The sequence below is a fragment of the Notechis scutatus genome, chromosome Z, assembly GCF_049901735.1.
Source record: "Notechis scutatus isolate UNSWTSFEM ecotype Mainland chromosome Z, rNotScu1.2, whole genome shotgun sequence".
In the NCBI taxonomy this organism is placed as follows: Eukaryota; Metazoa; Chordata; class Lepidosauria; order Squamata; family Elapidae; genus Notechis; species Notechis scutatus.
The window spans coordinates 49,974,216-49,993,659 of NC_142025.1; the positions used below are offsets into that span (position 1 = coordinate 49,974,216).

General features: G+C 43.2%; 1 protein-coding gene across 5 annotated transcripts in view; it reads left to right on the plus strand.

The window, feature by feature from the left end:
• The first annotated feature begins 1,628 nt into the window (after positions 1-1,628).
• DBF4 (DBF4-CDC7 kinase regulatory subunit) overlaps positions 1,629-19,444 on the plus strand; it is a 30,296-nt gene continuing 12,480 nt past the window's right edge. The window contains exons 1-7 of one of the 5 annotated variants that reach the window (XM_087946196.1): positions 1,629-1,732; positions 2,424-2,522; positions 5,882-6,057; positions 7,112-7,303; positions 17,301-17,351; positions 18,378-18,447; positions 18,557-18,633. In XM_087946196.1, the coding sequence (XP_087802322.1) occupies positions 2,477-2,522; positions 5,882-6,057; positions 7,112-7,303; positions 17,301-17,351; positions 18,378-18,447; positions 18,557-18,633 (612 nt within the window). In that variant the 5' untranslated portion in view covers positions 1,629-1,732; positions 2,424-2,476. Of the gene's footprint in view, positions 1,733-1,816; positions 2,246-2,423; positions 2,523-5,881; positions 6,058-7,111; positions 7,304-17,300; positions 17,352-18,377; positions 18,448-18,556; positions 18,634-19,444 lie in introns of those variants that run through there. The other 4 variants (XM_026681364.2, XM_087946193.1, XM_087946194.1 and 1 more) reach the window with 4 other exon arrangements.

Sequence of the window (19,444 nt, forward strand, 5' to 3'; positions counted from 1 at the left end):
GGCTGGTAGGCAACGGAGAGCGTCCCGTAGCTCGGAAGCAGCCTAGAGACACGCCCGGGAAGAGGCGCAGATGCTGCCTTGTACTCCCAAGCCAACTGCGTGCGCCGCCTTTAGTTATGTGCGCTCCGCGCTTTGGGCATCTCCGTGTGATCGCGACCCTGTCCTTTCCACCTGGCGCCCTTGCTGCTTTCTGGCTCTTTAGCAACCGGCTTCGTGTTTGGAGCACTGCCGCTGTTTGGAGCTCCAAACGGCGGCGGAAGCTCCAAATGCGGAAGCTCCAAACATGACGGTGGGCGATCTTTTTATTTTGGTCCGCGCGAAGTTCAGAGTGAGCATGAGAGGGAGACCGCGATGCCTTGCTAAAGAGCCAGAAAGCAGCAAGGGCACCAGGTGGAAAGGACAGGGTCGCAATCACACGCAGTTGGCTTGGGGACTACAAGGCAGCATCTGCGCCTCTTCCGGGCGCGTCTCTAGGCTGCTTCCGGAGCTACAGGACGCTCTCCGTTGCCTACCAGCCCTTCTTCCTTGGGCTCCCTGCCGTGGTGTACACCCACTTCCTCCTGCAAATTACGCCGCAACTCTTCTCTCCCTTTCCTCTCGCTCCAAAAAGATCGCCATCGTATCCCGCCGATTCGGGCTTCCAGCCACGTTGTGATCCACTAGTGAGGTTGCCATCTCGGATGGAGGCATCGCAGTCTCCTCTCTTGCTCGCTTTGAACTTCGCGGGACCAAAATAAAGATCGCCCGCCGTCATGTTTGGAGCTGCCACTTCCGCGTTGGAGCTCCAATTGGCAGCGGCACTCCAAACACGGAAGCGGCAGCTTCAAACGTGTCGGCGTAATGGGCAGAAGGGAAAGCAACAGAGGCAGGTGCCAAAGGTGTCTGCAGCAAAGGTGGGAGTAGGGAGCTCTCTGTGCTTGGCCATGATTGCCCGTTGGCGAGGATGCAAGGGGAGGAATTAAGTCACCCCCCGAAAAGACGGCCTAGCCGTTTTTTCGGGGTTCAAAAAAAAATAAGGCCCGGCCTTATTATGTGAGAAACACGGTATTATACTACTAACTAGAGCATACAAAACATTTGCTAGACCAATACTAGAATACAGCTCCTCAGTCTGGAACCCACATTACGTATATGATATTAACACAGTTGAGAAAGTCCAGAAATATTTCACAAGAAGAGTCCTCCACTCCTCTACTCGTTGCAGAATACCTTATGCCACCAGACTCAAAATTCTAGACCTAGAAAATCTTGAACTACACCGCCTTCAGTCCGCTCTAAGTATAGTATATAAAATCATACATTGCAATGTCCTACCTGTCAATGAATACTTCAGCTTCAACCATAACAAGAGCACATAATAGCTACAAACTCAAGGTTAACAGCACCAAACTTGATTGCAGGAAATATGACTTCAGCAACAGAGTGGTCAATGTCTGGAATACTCTTCCTGACTCTGGTTTCTTCCCCAAACCCCAAAAACTTTAACCTTAGGCTGTCTACTATTGACCTCACCCCTTTGCTAAGAGGTCTGTAGGGAGCGTGGATAAGGGCACCAGTGCCTACCATCCCTGTCCTATTGTTTTTTTTCTTTCTTATATGTATCCATTTCATGTATTCATAACTATGTTTTTACCTATTATCTTGTAAGCGATTGACAAATCAAATAAATAAATAAATAAAGTTCTACCGAGGCCGCCAGAAGAGAAGCACCCTTTTCTCAGAACCTTACAAGGTATTTCTCAACCACGTTAGGGGCGGGAGAGAAACCACTCCTTTAAGCGAGAAGCACGTTTCCGCGCTCCTTGCCTATTCAATTGCCATTTACCGGAGAAGTGAGGGGAAGGGAAGAGGATGGCGGCGAACCACCTTCTTCCCTAGCGCCCCGAAGAAGAAAAAAAGGGGGAGGCCTTAGGCCTGTCAGCACTGCGAAAGCCTCCTCCTAGCTGCGTGGCGCCGCCTCTGTCCTAGCTCAGCCCAACCAGGGAGGCGAAGCCAGCGTCAGCAGTGCCTGGTAGGCCCGAGTGAGCAAAGGCGGGAAAGCGCGGCTGACAAAAAAAAAAGCGCGATGGCCGTCAGGCGCAGTAGATCCTGAGCAGCGGCCCTGCCTGGCCCCATGGGACTCGCTGGGTTGGGGTGAGGCCAGGGCCAGGGATCGGTTCGAGCGGCGGGAATGTACATTTCAAACACCAACCGTCCCTTCGGGGTGGGGTGGAGTGGACGGGGCAAGGCAGCGGCGAGGCGACGGGTACGGGAGAAGGATTGCAAATTCCGCCTCGTGAATGGAGGGAGGAAGGCAGAAACCCAGGGAGGAAGGAGTTAGCTGCAGGAAACGCACCCAGAACCCGCCCCTAAGCTTTAATTGGGTTTTTTTTTAAAGAAAGAATTTTGAGGCATTTTAATTGTTCTGCGCTCTTTTCTTGTAGATTGTAACCGTCGCGGGAAGATGAGGGTGCAGAAAATGTGACTTCCCAGGAAAATGAAACCGGGTGGTTTGAAAAGCGGCAGCAAAGGACAGTTTCCCTGTAAGTCTTCATTTTGCCTTCTGTGTGCGGCAGCGGGTTCAGATCGGTTTTTCTCTTTGCGAAATTAAGAGCGATAAAATTCCCCTCGATAAGTTGAAGGGATTGTCTGGGTTGGGAAAATAGCAAAAGTTTATGGATTTTGGTATTTCGAATGTCCTGTTGAATTTAAACAAATCCCCGCCCCCATGGCTTATTCTGTGCAGTATTGACTGATTTAAAGCATACGTTGAGTGCTGAGTCAGAAAGCCAGTGTTTTCGCTTTTAAAAAGATTTGCTTTGAAATACACAAGTAGGTAAGTATTAGATAAATAGGCAATGGATAATCATAATGAAATTGGGTGGCCCTGTAATTTATTTAAATATTGGGTGACAATTTTATTTAAAATAATAAGTAATAACTTAAAGTAACCCAGTTGTAATGTCTTTATAAGGGTGTATGTATAAGGGTGATTCTAAAACTACTACTGAAAATCTTTCTGAGATTCATATTTAGATATAGGGTGTACTTGAAGTCAGGTCCAATAGAACAATTGTTTTATTTATTATTTTCAGAGAAAATATTATTGTACCTACGAATATCAAACAAATAGAAAATGTTTAGAAAAAGTGGCAATGTAATAAATGATCAATGAGATTTGATTTTTGGTAGACCCTGTATGATTTATTAAGAATTTATTGTTAAAACATTTAGAATAACAACAGTCTCTGTAATCAGTCCCTGAGGACATGATAAACTGACAATTGACCACTGGATTGTAATGAAATTAAGTATATGTATGTTTATAGGATTGCTTTTCTTTCTCTTGGAATGTTTTTCATTTATTTGAAACTGAATTTTCTTGGTTTCATTTTCCTAATTAGGGCTACAATCTAAATATTTTCCTGAGTAGGACTACAATCTTAATCCAGCAAACTGAAACCTTTCAGTCTCAAATATATTATCTGTACTCACTTTCAAAGTGTGATCTCTTGGTAATGCCACATATGTTGGAATATGTTCAATATATAGTCTACAAGTCAAACTGATATTGGAAAGTGGGATTATGAAGATAATATGAATTATATGGGCTAGTTATTTTTGAGCATAAAGTTTTTTTTCTGCATCCACTGAAACGTGATATCTGTGGATATGCTGCAGTGGTGGTATTCGACCGGTTCGGCCCGGTTCTGGCGAGCTGGCAGGAGTGATGAGCAGCGGAGACCGAACAGGTTCTCTCCGCCACTCTGCTCTTGGGGCCACCTGCCCGCCTGGGCTCCCATACTTACCTTTATCTGCTGAATTTAAGCGCAGCTGCTTTGCGTGGCACAGAAGAGTGCCACACAGCAGCTGCTGAAGCAACCAGGATCGTGCAGACTTGCAGGAGGCAAGTTAGAACGCCTCTGTGCCTGCATAATGCGCGTTTGGTGCATGCCCAACAAGCCACGCCCACTGAACCGGTGGCAACAATATTTGAATCCCACCACTGATATGTTTCTTTCTGTTATGCACCCTGTTGATATTTATAATTAAATGATAAGAAAAATAATATCCAAAAAAACTTGAGATAGAATGATACCTCGATACTCATTCTTAATTAATTCTGGAACGTATAATAAGTACCAAAAATGATGAGTACTAAACAAATCTTTCTCACAAGGAATAAAGTAGTCACAAGGCAGCTAGCTGGTGCATTGAGTACCAAACAAACAAGGAGTACCAGGAAAAAAAATGTGTTAAAATGTGCTGAGTACCAAATTTGATGAGTTTCAAAGCAGTTGAATACAAAGGTACTACTGTTCAAAGCAAAGCACACACTTTAAAGCCAGTTGCAATATTTATTATTTTTCTCAAAAGTTTTTAGGAAGTAAATATAGCAAATATTAGAAATTTGAAAGTGGTAAGAAACTGGAAAAGGGGGCTAGCCTGATCCAGGAAAGGTGGGGAACTTTGATATCAATGGAAGGAAAATAAAACAAAGACAAACTCAGAGTAAAGAGAGGACTTTGGAAGCAGTTCTGAATGCAACAAAAAATCATTTTCTAATTTGAAGCTTAGATTCTTGAACAGGTTCTCTTTTAGCTTAACTAGTTTAGATAGTGCTGAATATCTGTAGCCTGGATATAGGTTGAGAGTGAAGTTTCATTCTCAAAGCTTGTGGTTTGGTTTCTAAACATTACCAGGCTAGGTAACAACTTCAATAGAATTTAGGGAATGTCAAGTGTTGATATTGTGCTTATAAGGGCTTTGTGTGATCAGAAGGTCTTTTGATGAGAGGCTCATGTCAGGTGAGGGTCTTGTGATGGGGAAGTCACATCAGGTGAGGGTCCTTGGGAGATAAAGTACTGGGGAAGAATTGTGTGAGTTGGTTGAGGGTTGGTGCTGTTGACTTGTATGATTTGAATTCTCAGGAGCTCATAGGCTGGGGGTAAGTATCTGTTGGGTCCTGTTGATGGAATTGCTTGTGGAGTGCATACATAATGTAGCCAATTATTCTTGTATTGCTCCAATTGAATTGGTGCTGTTAGTTGTCAGTGTGGGTGGGGATTAATGATTTGGGATTGTGGCAATTGCCTGCTAGGCTTATGTTCATGGATTCTGATTTAGAATTGATGTGATGTTTGCCCCACATAGAATTGATTACAATTGTTACAGCTGATTTTGTAAATTACAATGTTTTTTCATCCTTTTGTATCTTGTCTGGTTCTGGATAATTCCTGGCAGAATGTGGCTGTGGGTTTGTGCACCACTATTATTCCTAGAGGTTGGAGAATTTTGGCTGTCATATCAGACACCCCTTTTATGCATGGTAGGGTTAGTTTTTGTGTGGTGGCTAGGTGTGTAGTACATTTTGGTTTGGCTATTATGTGTCGGAATAGAAAGTTTTTACCATAGCTATTGTAGAGAAAGATGTCAAGCAGCTGTTTCTCTTCTACTTTTCTTAGTTCTGTGGTGCTGCAATGTGTTCTGGCCTTCTGAAGAGAGCCACCACATACAAAAGAAGCTGCATTCAGACCCGCTTCAGCCAAACTCTATTTTTAGTCTGTATTGTCCAAATTTTCCTTGGAAAATTAGATGACCCTCCAAAACATATTTGGGAGAGGTGATAGAGCAGCAGGAGATTGTTGGGGGCAATATGTTGACTCTGTAAACCACTTAGTGAGGGCTATAAAGAACTGTGAAGCAGTAAGTCTAAGTGGTATTGCTATTTGTATATTATTTATTTATAACTCAAGGTGGGAAATATACCTGATATTCCTTAATACCTCAAATATCGAGGGTCAAATACCTATACATACTTTTCAATAATCCTTTCTTGCTTCAAAACAGGATTTAAGGATTGAACAGATAAATTTCTGATAAGGACTTACTTTGATTGCAGATGATATGCAAGAAAGGAGGGAAAGAAGCAATCCTCCCCTGAAAAGTGTAAAGAAAGATTCTACAAAGCCTGATAAACCAAAATGCAAACCACTTACTGGGAAAGTGTTCTATCTTGATATTCCATCTAACACCCTCTCTGATAAAATTGCAAAAGATCTTAAGGAACTAGGAGGAGTAAGTGTATGTTTTGCTTTAAGATAGAAAAGAAAGGAATAATGCAGATTCAGTTTGACTATGTTGTATTCTTGCTAAGACGAAATCCTAAGCATTTTTCTGTTTTTACAACCTGCCTTTCATTTATTTAATGCTCATGGTTAGGTTTTTTTTTTAATAAAAAAGTTGCCATTTCTCCAAAATTCTCTATAAAATTATTATACCCAGAGCTGAGGGCAGCTGAGACTTCCTGGGGCAAGAGGCTTTGTTTTGCATTGCTAGGACCTCCTGGAGCAGCGCTGTGTACTATGCTCTAAAAATACTGAGGCTTTGCACCACATTGATGGACGATTTTTTTCATGCCAGGCTGCTGGGGCTTTCTGTGGTGGTGGCTATGTGCCATGGTGTGGCTCAGAGACTTCTTATAGCCCAAGAGCCAAGGCACACCAAGAAGCCCTTGGGCAGTGGCATGATAGTTGCCCAGCAACTCAGTTTTGGGACTGCCTGCTGCTCTGTAAGATATGTTGGGTGGGGGGGAGGTCAGAGATGTGATGGAGATGGGTAGGAGGAATTGAAGGGAGGCATTCCCTTATCTTACCAAACTTCAGGTTGGGAGGAATCAAGCCCAGAATGGCTTGGATTGGGATAGGTACTTAATGGTTCATGATTCATGGTTAATGACAACAGAATGTGTAATGTAATGTTCTTTACAACTGCATTGCTTAATGATGGAAATTCCAGTCCTAGTTTAAGTCATAAGACCAGGATCATCTACATATTGTAAATATGTTTGTGGTATTTTATATTAACTATCCCAACCTATATTGCATGATCTATGTTAATTTTTTGAAACATTTGTGATTTGAAATACTCTTTTTGTATAGCCATGTTATCCTAACAATCCTCCCAATCCAGCTGCTAACAGTCAATGAATGAGAATTAGAGATTCTGTGAAGTATTACTCCAATATTGAATATTGAAGTATTACTCCAATATTTCGGAAGGGGAATATTAGACACTTAAAGCTATGTTGAGTATTCCAAAATAATATTTTTCTTCTTTTTTTACAATTAAGAGGGTGGAAGGATTCCTCAGCAAAGACATTAATTACTTGATCTCTAATAAAAAAGAAGCAAAATTTGCAGCCCTTGGACAAGTATCTCCAGTCCCAAGCCCAGAATCTGTATGTAATGGTGGGAACAGTTCACCTCATCCAAGCAGCAGAAGAGACAGGACTGATGGTAGTACATTTAAGCTGGTGGACACAGTAAGTTTCATTCTTACTTTTTCCTTTACTCTCTACCACCCCTGCACAAATGCTGCATGTTAAGTAAAGCAAGTTCTTTATACTTTTCTATATATTTCAAAGCTAGTTAAACTTTGGGCAGTTCCTTGAGCTGAGAATGGTTTCATGAAAATACTCTGGGAAACTTGTAGCCCACCAGATAATGCTGATAATCTAGGCAGCATAGATAACTGCAAGACATTTTGGAAGCCATTAAATTAACAGTACTTGTAAGGCTAAAACATTGTAGTATTTTGTTCTTTTCATTCTTTCCTTATCTATATTGAAAAATATTCCACTTTAGGCTTTCTTCTTTATTATTAAAATAAAATTTTCAAAAGTCTTTAACCAAGTTATTTCTATTGCATTGTTTTATTTTACACATACTACTCTAAACACAGTATGTATTTGTATAAAAGTAGGCATAAACTTGAACTGAAGAGATTCAATTATGTGTGTGTGGGTAGAATTAAAACAATTCAACAATGGCTACATACTTACCCTATCATTTTACTTCCATAAAATCTGTATTAATCTTTAGTATAGCTATGTTCAAGACATTTTTAAAATTAGATAAAATAAAACATTTTCTTTATCCAAACTTTGCTGTGTATAGACCATTGCTTTGCATTATATGGATAGACAAATATATTACATAACAGTAAAGATAATGTAATAAATTTTCAATCTGAGATTGACAGCAAGAGTAGGATCTTTTAAGATTACAGGAATTTACTAATCACTTCTGAAGGCATACTTTGTGATATAGGTAGTTCTCAAGATATGACAGGTCACTTAGCATTTGGTTACAAAAATTTCCAAAAGCTAGTTATGATCCTGTTTCAAAGTTACATCTATTGCAGCATCCTCATGGTCATTCGTCCTTACTACTAACTGAAGGATGTTGCAAGCACCTTTGTCCCCCCAATTCTCTGCTGGTTCCCCACAAGCCTTGGACCTTCTCCCCATTCTCTCATCCCATCACACACTTACCTTTTGAAAATTACTGGTCCTCATGTTGGGAAAGCCACCCATCCCTGGGCTGTATGGCTGCCTCCCAGAGCGGCTGTCATTTCCAGCATGTGAAAATTCCTTGCAGGAATGCCAGCTGCTTCCAGAATTGTTACCAGATAGTTGGGAGACTGCAGGCCTGCCCTGCCTCTTGGTAGGCTTTGGGGGAGTGACCCCTGGGCATACAAAGGCAGCAACTCAGGGTTGAGCTTACCCAAATCTTGCCCTTATTTTTCAACCCCCCCACAAACCCACATTTTTTCAATTAAAAAAAAGAAACCTAGAAGAAATAGACTTCCTATCTTACATTGAAAAATATTCCATTTAATCTTTCTCCCTCCCCCCCAAATTAGGTGCTAAAACTAAATTGTCCACCTTTGCCCCCTCCAGTCTCAATCTTCTTTAATCACTTAATTAGCTAAACTTATTACAATATGTGCACTGGGAAAGAGAGTGACAAAATCTGTAAGTGAATTACCTTTATCAGTGACTGGCATGGGACAGGCTGATGAGTAAAGAAAGATGGTTTAATTTTTTTTTAAAAAGGGCTTGATGAAAGAAGCAAAAAAAATCCTTCTATGGGTTGTTTGAGTGGAGAAGAAAATACTCTACGAAGTTATTGGGAGCATAGCATATGCAGCAAACAGTTGAAGCAGAAACTGAGTCCTAAAGGGAGTCAGACAAATAACAGAAAGTTTTCCAAAGGTTTCCAAGCTTTTTGCTGCTGGTCTGGACTCTATAGGATCTTACTTCTGCTTTTGCTGGACATACTGAGCCCTCATTGGAAAAGTATTTTCCTTTAGATTTACACTCTTTTCATTTGCTCTTTAACTTGCCAATCACTACCTTACCGAGCCCACCCCACTGGCTGTTTTGGTTTTGCAATGATTTTTGCTGCTTGTATGCTTCCTTTTTCGACCAAGCTGGGTGATGGGGCTCCCAGGGTTTCCCCTACTCTGAGGCATCCTGTACTCAACAATCCACACAATCATTTAAGAATTTATCAGGGAGAACAGAGGGTGCTAAGTGATGCCATCTCACTTAATGGCTGTTATGACTTTTGGACAGGCTTCATTATGGTCATAGACCAAGGACTGACTATCTGGATTTATCTATTTTGTGGATCATATCAATTTATATTACTATGCTACTGAGTTATCAGTATGACAATGGGGAGAAAATGACAGGCTAAATCCTGACAAAACCAAGAACCTTTGTTTGGTTGGGCCTTTTGACTCTGGATACTTTCCTTCTCAAAGAGGAGGTCATATTCTTCATTGAAATTGGTATACAATCTGGGAGGTTTATCTTGAGCCACTTTGTTTGACTAGACATTTTTTTAATATTGTGACCTAAGAGTTGGGTAATCTCAAAGTAGAATGAAGCACTTTTAGTTTCCAAACTTTAAATTAATTCTTGGAGCACCAAGGAAAAAGTTGTATTTGACAGTTAATAATTACTAATCAAAGCATTATTTTGACTTTTTGGGAGAAGTAAATTTGCAAAACTAAGCAGAACCTTTTATAAGTTAAAATTGAAGATAAAACTGATTTAGTTCATAGAGGAAAGGCATAAGAACTTTTAAGAAGCTCCAGATATTTTTTGCAGAACTCATATTTCTTGTAAAAATCTTAGATAACGGGCATTTCACTGTCAAATTCTTGCTCCAAATAGCATTTGCAAAAGAATTTTCCTATAGAACAACTTCAATGTTGGGTCTGCTAACTTTCCTTTCATTTGATAAAAATTCATAAATGCCCCGATAGTTTCAGTAATTATAATTTCGATGTATGTGCTCTGTGAGTCTTCCAAGGCAGTGTTTACAAAGTATTGTTTCTCAGTATTCAAATTGCTAAAGCAACCCATCCAATAGACTATTTAAATGTTTTCAAGCATTACTTCAAATTTATAATTTTGCTATCTTTGCTATCGGGGTAACACATTTGTAGTTTTTCCTTGAAGCAATAATAGATTAACTTCTTAAACATTATCAATTCTGTACACTGAAATAGCTAACTTTAAAAAAATTCAGCACTTGACAAATAAGGCACCACCACCAACTGTATGTAAAAATTAAACAATATATTATGAATATTAAAATGCAAATACATTTATCCTCACTCTAATAGTTGTATTAAAATATAACAGTTTCACTATATACAAAAGCAATTATCTATATCAGTATTGACTAATTTGTTCATATTCCAAAAGTGCTCTTTTCAAAAGGCAACAGGAGTTTCTGGTTTTTCTTTGAACATGTTTCACTTCTTATCCAAAAAGTTTCTTCAGGTCTGACAGGACAGTGGTAATGGAAGGATTTATACTCCTTGCAGACAGCTGGTCGTTTGCATTCTTTTACCTGGAGATTTATCTGTGTCATCAGGTTCACCTGAGTAGTGCAAGTTGGTGTGGAGCCTTCTTGGAACTGTTGAAAGGATTGTGTTCGTAGATGATGGAGATAGATGATGTTGTATCCCACCCCCTCTGTTGAGAGAAGTATGTTCAGTTTTGACATAAATGGCTTTTTTTTTACCCCCTCTTTCACCCCTCTTTTTGATTTATGTCAAAATTGAACAATTTGTACCACTCAGTTGATCTGGTTGATACAGATAAACCTCCAGATAACCTTAACGACCTGCTAAAAGAATGCAAATAACCAGCTGTCTGCAAGAAGTATATATCGTTCCATTCCCCACCACCTAGTCAGAGCTGAAGAGCTTCTTGAGGTCTTCAAAGAAAAACCAAAAAGTCCAGTTGCCTCTTGAAAAAAAGCACCTTTGCAAATAAGCTGTTTATGTCTAGTCATAGATAGATGGCTAACCTTACTAATCTACACACACAGACACACACACACATGTTCAGTTTTGCCCTATTCCTGAGCACTTCCTTGATAAGTCCCTGCAGTTTTTTTGGCAATGATTTCAGAAGTGGTTTACTATTGTCCCCTTGCTCTAGGACTGACAGAAAGTAACTAGCTCCAGGTTACACAGCTAGCTTTATACCTAAGGAAGGACTAAAACTCATTGTTCTCCACTGAGCTGAAGGGAGAATCCAGGATGGGTAGTCTCTAGTTTCTTAGCTCTGCAGACCGAGTTGAAAAACTTAGGACACAACCTCTGGTAATGGTCCCCAGTTCTTCACTCAGTCTCAGCGTGTTCAGACCACCCTTTAAGGGCTCTGAATAGTTCAGATTGTAGAAGAATCTTCACCCCTGGATTGGGCTTGCCGGTTAGCACTTTTTATTTTTCGCTTTTTTTTTTTTTGACTGCCTTTTAAAAAAAAAAATCTTTGCTGGTAGACTGGTTTTTGGAATTGTGATTGTAAATTTGGTTGGAGGTGCCCCTGAGAGCCCGTGTGGCCCGGGCTGGTGGGGGGGGGCGGGAGTCAGTGTCTTATTCAACTCACTTTCTCCCTGTCCGTTCTTATTGATCTGTGCTAGCTGTGAAAACCGCGAGGCGCTTCTGCCCCTTTTCGGCATCAGCAGACATTTCAGGACAATTCTGCAGTTCATCTCCATGATTGTCCCTTGGGGCGGGGTACTGGCCATCTGGATTGAATCCTGACCCCCTGTCCAGTCACCAGAGCACCTGGCAGCTGTGAGACGCTTGAGACTGCTAAATTGATTGCGGTGCAGCCAGTACTGGCTTGCAAGCCTCTGATCTGTCAGGGCTTGTAGCAATTTTAAAGAGCCATTTTTTTCCCTTTTTCCTTTGACTCTTGCCTTAAATTGCAGAGCTGTACTGAGTTCACCACTTCTGGGTCGCACTAGCCTCCTGAAGTGGTGGACAGCTGCTGTGACCAAAGCAGACAGCTTTAGATCAAATAAATTTTGTTTTTCTTTTTCTTTTGCCCCTTTTTTCCTTTTCTCTCTCCCTGTCAGTGACAATTATTTTTGGCGGGCTCAAAATGGCTGCCAGGGGAGCTGGTCAAGAATTATCAGCTCCTCAGCAGAGTAGGGAGAGAGCTGCAAGGGGATCAACTAAGTCCAGGTCTTCAGGGCTGGAGGCAGCAGCTAGGATCAGAGCTAGAACTCTAGCCCCTAAAAGACACTCTAGGGCAGAGGATAGGCTGGCCAGGCATAGACAAAAAGCCCTAGATAAGGAGTTTGATAAGGCAGTGAGAGACTCCAATATGGCTGAAAACAGGGCCATCTCTCCTCTGCTGCCACAAGATGGCAGGCAGCAAAACCAATTGGGAGATAGACAGTATTTGACTGCCTGATATCCTGGTGGCTCAAGTACTCAGGATTTGCAGGAAATCCTCCAAATCAAGGCAAAAGCCACTCATAATAATTCTGAGCCACCACAAGGATTTTTGATTGCTGCACCTGGAAGCCAAGCCTCCAGCAGAACCAGACCTGCGCCTGAAAATAAAAAAGCCACCTTTACCCCTACAGTGGCTGGGTTTCGGCCTGAGGAGACCCACGGGCAAGAGATTCCATCCTTCATGAGAGCCTGGATCTCCCAAACAATTAGACAAGAATTTTAGGCTTAAGTCAACCAGCTGCGATGGCTGCCTGGTTTGGACACCAACAGAGGCGTTCCTCAGGGGCAGGGGCAGGCTTCTGCAGAACAGCCGATCTACTTCAGAAATAGTTCTGCATCCCCTTCGGAAAGAAGTCAGTCTTATGTTTCCGAGAGGGACCTCCTTCCAGAGAGGGCTTTTCGGACGGGGAGTCGGAGGTAGCAGGTCCCCCCTCCTTTAAGGATCTTTTCCAGCTGGCTCTCTCCAAGACTCTGCTGGTTAAGACTAAGAGCATGGCTCATCTCAAAAAAAGGGACAAGGTCATCCAGGATCTTCCCCCAGAGGGAGAGGATCAGGAAGATTACCTATGCACTGAGAAAGCATCTGTGGTGGACGCTATACCTGTGCCCCAGATGTTTATGAATGTGATTAAAAAGCAGTGGGAATTCCCGGGAGGGGGTACACTTGCCCCAGTGGGTCTGAATACCTTATTTAATGGGTGGCTGCGGCAGCTGCAGGGTAGAATCCTACCTGAGGACCTCAGGGTGCATCAGGACTTAAATAAGATAATAGCCGCAGCTCAATCGACAGCTAATGCCACCCTCACGTCAGCCAAAACTTCTTCCAGAGCCATGGCCTCATCTGTAACAGCGTGTAGGCTCATCTGGCTAAGAAATTGGCAGATGGACACCAGAAACAAATGGAAGCTGGCGTTTGCTCCCTTCAAGGGAGAGAGGCTTTTTGGAAAGGCCCTGGATCCCTTTTTTTTTTTTATGGAAACCAGGGACAAGTAAAAGATCCTGCCCTCCCAGGGGAGGCGTTTTGATTACAGGTCTCCACCCTACTACAGAAAGCCCTCCTTTAATCAGGGGGAAGCTGGAGCAAGCTTTCCCCGTCAAAGTAGACCCTTCTTCCAAAGATCCTCATTTCAGGCCGATAGATGCCAGAGGGCATCAGAGGCAAGACGACAGAAGGTCCTTTCAGGGTTCCAACAGACCTTTTAGATGCAACAAGTGACACCCAAGCCTCCTTTCCACAGGGGGCCCTCTGGGACTGTTCTGCCAGAGGTGGGAACAGATCACGACGGACATTTGGATCCTGACAACTTTATCGTCAGGTCTCTCTTGGGAGTTTATTTTCTCCCCCCCCCCCTTGCCTTTGTGTGCTGCCCCGTCTCAAGGGACCCCTCAAAGAGGGATCTCATGGAATCGGCGATCCACCACCTGCTGGACGTTCGGGCCATCCAGCCGGTTCCTGGAGACCAGGAGAGACAGAGGTTCTATTCAATTTGGTTTGTGATTCCAAAGGCCGGGGGGGAGGTGGAAGGCAATCCTCAACTTGAAAGGGCTCAACAGGCATCTAATCTACTGAAGATTCAAGGTGCACTCCCTCCTCTCTATCCTACAGGGCCTGCGGGAGGGAGATTTTTTGGCTTCGGTAGACCTGACAGAGGCCTACCTCCCATGTGCCCATAGACCCCAAACACCGTCAGTTCCTGAGGTTTTGCTATGGCGGCCACCATTTTCAATACAGGGCTCTCCCGTTCGGCCTGTCATCAGCCCCACGGACTTTTACCAAGCTCCTGGCGGCTGTAGCAGCATACCTCAGATCCTTACCCATAAGGATACTATGCTATTTGGACGACATCCTGATAGCATCCTCTTCCAGACCCCAGGCAGAGGAGGATATGATGTCGACAATCAGGATCCTTCGAGAGCATGGGTTCTCGATAAACCTGGACAAATACCACCTAGTACCACCAAACCGTCTCTTGCATTTGGTAACTATCATAGATACCTTAACTGGCCAGGTCTTTCTCTCACAGGAGTGTCAAGACAGTATAAGGGATGTCACATTACAGATCCTGTCTGACAGAGGCGCCTATCATCTTGCTGTCTCAACTTCTTGGCAAGTTGATATTGTGCATCAGGATCGTCCCAGGGCCTGCTTCCTGCCTGAACCCTGCAGTGGTTCCTGCTCCCATACCAGAAGGCGGGCAGGGGCGACTCACCAAGGAGGGTTCACGTCCCCTTTCTGGTTCTTCATTCTCTCCATTGGGGCAGTCCCGAGCCATGGATTAGGGTTGCTTGTACAGGGAGCCCCAGAGGATTACCATCACCACCAACACCAGTCTGTATAGTTGGGGGTCCCACCTGGGAGTCCAGGTTAGGTGGTCATGGGAGGAACTTGCCCACAACATAAATTGGCTAGAGCTCAGGGCTGCCCACTTAACTTTCAAGGATCTAAGGCAGGAGGTGATGGGGAGACAGGTTTTTCTCCTCACAGACAATGTGGCCACCAAGGCCCACATAAACCGGCGTGGGGGGGGGCACTCGCTCCAGATCTCTAATGCAGGAGGCGACTTGGTTGTGCAGGTGGGCGGAGAGGCACCTGTTGTCCCTGTGAGCAGAAAACATCTTGGGAGTTTACAATGTGCAAGCAGACTGGTTGAGCAGGACCACAGTCAACCAGTCGGAATGGCGACTGCATCCCAGTCTATTCCAGGAGATGACGGAACGGTTCAGTCATCCAATTCTGGATTTCTTTGCATCTCCAGAGAACTCGCAGCTCCCGAGGTTCTTTCCACCAGCACCTGGAGCAGAAGGGGTCAACGCTCTCCGGTGCAGGTGGCCCCAAGGGCTATTCTATGCCTTCCCCCCTTTCCCTGATTCCGGGAACAATCAGACAGGTACTGACAGAGAGTGCAGAGGTTTTTTTGGTAGTCCCTTACTGGCCCAGGCACCCATGGTTTGCCTACCTGGTAGGCCAGTTGGTCACCAGACCCTGGAGAATCGCCCTGCACAGGATCACCCTCAGCCCGATAGAGCACCCAGATCCAGCCTGGTTTCAGTTGACTGTCTAGCGCTTGAGCGGGTGCTCCAGAAACAGGAGTAGTTTTTCAGAAGGGTCATTCAGACCATCCAGGCGGCCAGAAGACCTTCCACGACCAGGATATACGATGCATTGTGGAGGATTTTCTGCGGCTGGTGTGCCAGTCACCTATTGGAACCTACTGCTGTGTCTGTAGCAAATGTGTTAGGAGTTCCTGCAGGACGGGTTGGACAGAGGTCTCGGCCCCAGTACTTGAAGAGACAGGTGGCTGCCTTGGCCTCGGTTTTTTTGGTCAAGGAATCAACCACTCTGGCCCAACACCCCAGGGTGAACCACTAATATGAAGCCACCAGTGGTCTACTCATTTCCCCACCTGGGATTTGCCTAGAGTCCTGCAGGCACTGACTTTCCCCCATTTGAACCCTTGCGTGAAGTCAGTCTTCACCTACTCATGTGCAAGGTGTCATTCTTAGTGGCCATTATTTCGGCCAGGCGTATCTCGGAGTTGACGGCCTTATCCATCAGAAAGGACCTGTGCGTTTTCCATGTAGACAGGGTGGTTCTGCGGTTGGACCTTACCTTTCTGCCCAGGGTGAACTCCTTATTCCATCGCTCACAGGAGTTGATTTTGCCTGACTTCTGTCCAGGGCCTACCCATGCACTGGAGAGAAAATGGGACACCTTGGACGTTAGCAGGGTCTTCCGTATATACATCAAAAAGACCTCCTCTTTTAGGAGGACTGAAGCCCTGTTCGTTTCCTTTCAGCCATCAACTTTGGGTCACAGGATGACACCATCTACCGTGGGTCGCTGGCTTAGAGCCTGTATTGCGAAGGCCTATGAGTTACTGGCTCTTCCTGTGCCCAGGAGAATCACTGCACACTCAACCAGGAGTGCAGTGACCACTGCAGCCTGGGCAATGCAGGCTTCGGTTCTGGACTTTCGTAGAGCTGCGATTTGGTCATCTGTGACCCCATTCATAAGACATTATAAAATTGACTCCTTTGCCTCAGCAGAGGCGTCCCTTGGAAGACGAGTCTTGCAGGGTGTTCATGTAGAAGTGGGGACCTCCGACCAATCCATTTCCCTCCCATAGGACAGCCATCAGCCAGCTTTGGTATGTCCCATCCTGGATTCTCCCTTCGGCTCAGTGGAGAAGGGCGTTGGTCCTACCTGAGCGCTTCTTCTCGGGAGCCGAAGGGAGAATCCAGTCCCACCCTGTATTCTGTCTGGTCGGAGTAGGGAGGAAATGTATTTTTCTCGCAGTATCGAACAGGCTATCTGCTAGATGACGTGGAGCAGCTGGATTCGCTTCGACGTCATTCAGAACTGGGAACTGTTACCAGGGAGGGTGTCCTCAGTTTTTCAACTCGGTCTGCAGAGCTATGAGACTAGAGACTACCCATCCTGGATTCTCCCTTCAGCTCCCCGAGAAGAAGCGTTCAGGTAGGACCAATGCCCCTTTCTGGCATGATTCCTTAACCATTACATCAGATTTGATGTCACTAATATATTAATTTTAATTTACTACTTTAATGTCATGCTAACCTAAATAATTTTGTGAACCTTTAAAAAACTCAAAATAATAAACTTCACTCAGTAACTATTTTAAATTACCCTATGTGTGCAGTAACAGCTATAACCACACATACTCTTTATTTCTTCGATATAGGTGCGCATGAGTAGAGGAAAATCTTTAGTGGAAAAGGCAATCAAAGATCAGGTATATGTCACTTAATAACATTTCATATTGAATTACCTTTCTTACTGTTATTATTTCCACATGAAACTTTCATAATTAATGGATAAATATGTGGCTTTAGCAAGGCTTTTTGGCACTGCTTGGTTATGAAATCAAATATTTGACATTTCTTTTTCCCTAATAAGTATCCTCAATTTATGACTGTTTAATGACTATTTAAAGTTAAGATGGTCTTGGGAAAGGTGCTTTATGGCACCTTTGTAAGCTACCGCTGCAAGAGAGCTCCCTCTCCTCTGGGAGTTGATTGAAACAGCTGCCTGCCACAGGGAGCTGAAGTCCTTCGGTGGCTTGAGAAATGGAACTCAAATTCTAAAGATCCAAGTGTCATTCCCACAGCCCACTGGAGTGCTTTCCTTCCGCTTATGGAAGAGAGTCGAACTCCTTTGGCAGGGTGCAGAAAGGAGCTCGGATCTCGAAGATACAAGCTCCATTCCTGAATCCTGCTGGAGCAATTTTCTTCTGCACAAAGGGAGTGGGTGGGGGGAGTTGAACTCCACTGTCTGAGTAAGTGCTTTCCTATGTGCTTTCCTATGGTGGTGGTGGGGGGGGGGGAATTGAACTTAGCAGGCAGCTTTTTCACTCCGTTTCACTTAATGACCCAGGAGATCACTTGGTTGCATCACAGAGTACCATGATTGCAGTTGTTGAAAAAAGTGGGTGCCTCATTTAACAACCATTTCATTTAATGACTGTGATTCTATTCCCATTTCTGGTTGTATGTTGAGGTCTACCTGTATATAATTGCTTTTAGTAAGGCACAGTGCTGTGCTTACTCAAGCTTAAGTTAGGCAAACCTTATTTCCTTAGTGCCACAAGGCTGACTAGCATGAATAAGGAATGCAATGTATTTTATTAATAAGGTGGAAGGTGGAAGGAGGATGAGGATACAGAGTACCTGCACTCCAAGTTTTTTTTAATTGTATTTAAATATTTGTATGCTCAAATATAATAATAGAAATATTCAATATTTATACTTTTGTATTTCAGGAATTGATCCCATCTGGTAGTATACTCTCAAATGCCTTGAGTTGGGGAGTGAAAATACTTCACATTGATGGCAAGTATTTTTAAAATAAAACTGATTTTACCCCATCATTAAAAGACTTTATTCTATTTAAATAACTTAGATGACATAAAATAATAATTATTTTGTTTTTGGAAAAAAGATATTAAGAAGTATATTGAGCAAAAGAAAAAAGATATCTTTTTGGCTAAGAAAACAAGCACAGAAGTCAACAATGTGGTAAGTAAATTACTCAATTTCCAAGAAAGATAGCAAAAAGCAGAAATGTGAAATAAGTTATTTCTACCAAAACTGCTACATTAATATTTTATTGATAATTTGCAAGAGAAAAACTGAGACCTCATAGATGTGTGAAAGCATAAATTGCCATTCATCTCTATTGATATTTTGAGATGGGAAAGACTTAAAAATATCAGTGCAAACCACTAAAGAATGCTTAGCATTGTAAACTATAAAATTTCACACACACTCAAAATTCAGGAAATCCTGGTATCTGTCTGAGACAATTCTGCTCACTTTGCATTGTTGTCTATTAGTAATAACTATCTTTTACATGGGCTCTGTTTATCAAAGGTTGTCCACCACTGAAGTAAGATCATGAGAAAAAAAACTTTCTTGTTTCAACTTCAATTAAAGAAATTACCATCCCGATCAACATGATGTGTTCCTTATTTAGCATGTTTGTTCTGTATGGATTAATACTGGATTTTTAGAACAAGAAACATGGTATATATTATTGATAACTTAAGCATTGTCAGTCCTCCCAGATAAACCAGACAAGAAAAACCAACAGTTGATCTAATTCTATTAACAGCCTGATCAATTAGAGCGAGTCCTTCCTAAGTTTCTTTCTTCTACTGTGAAACCACTGGGGATTCCTTCATCTCTTGTCTGATCATTCCCTAGGCCAGTGATCCCCAACCTTTTTTACGCCGTGGCCCGGTATCCCCAACCTTTTTTATGGCGCGGCCCGGTACCGACATCAGCTGGGCGCCGCCATCTTGTTTTGATGAAAAAGTGCTTCCGGTGA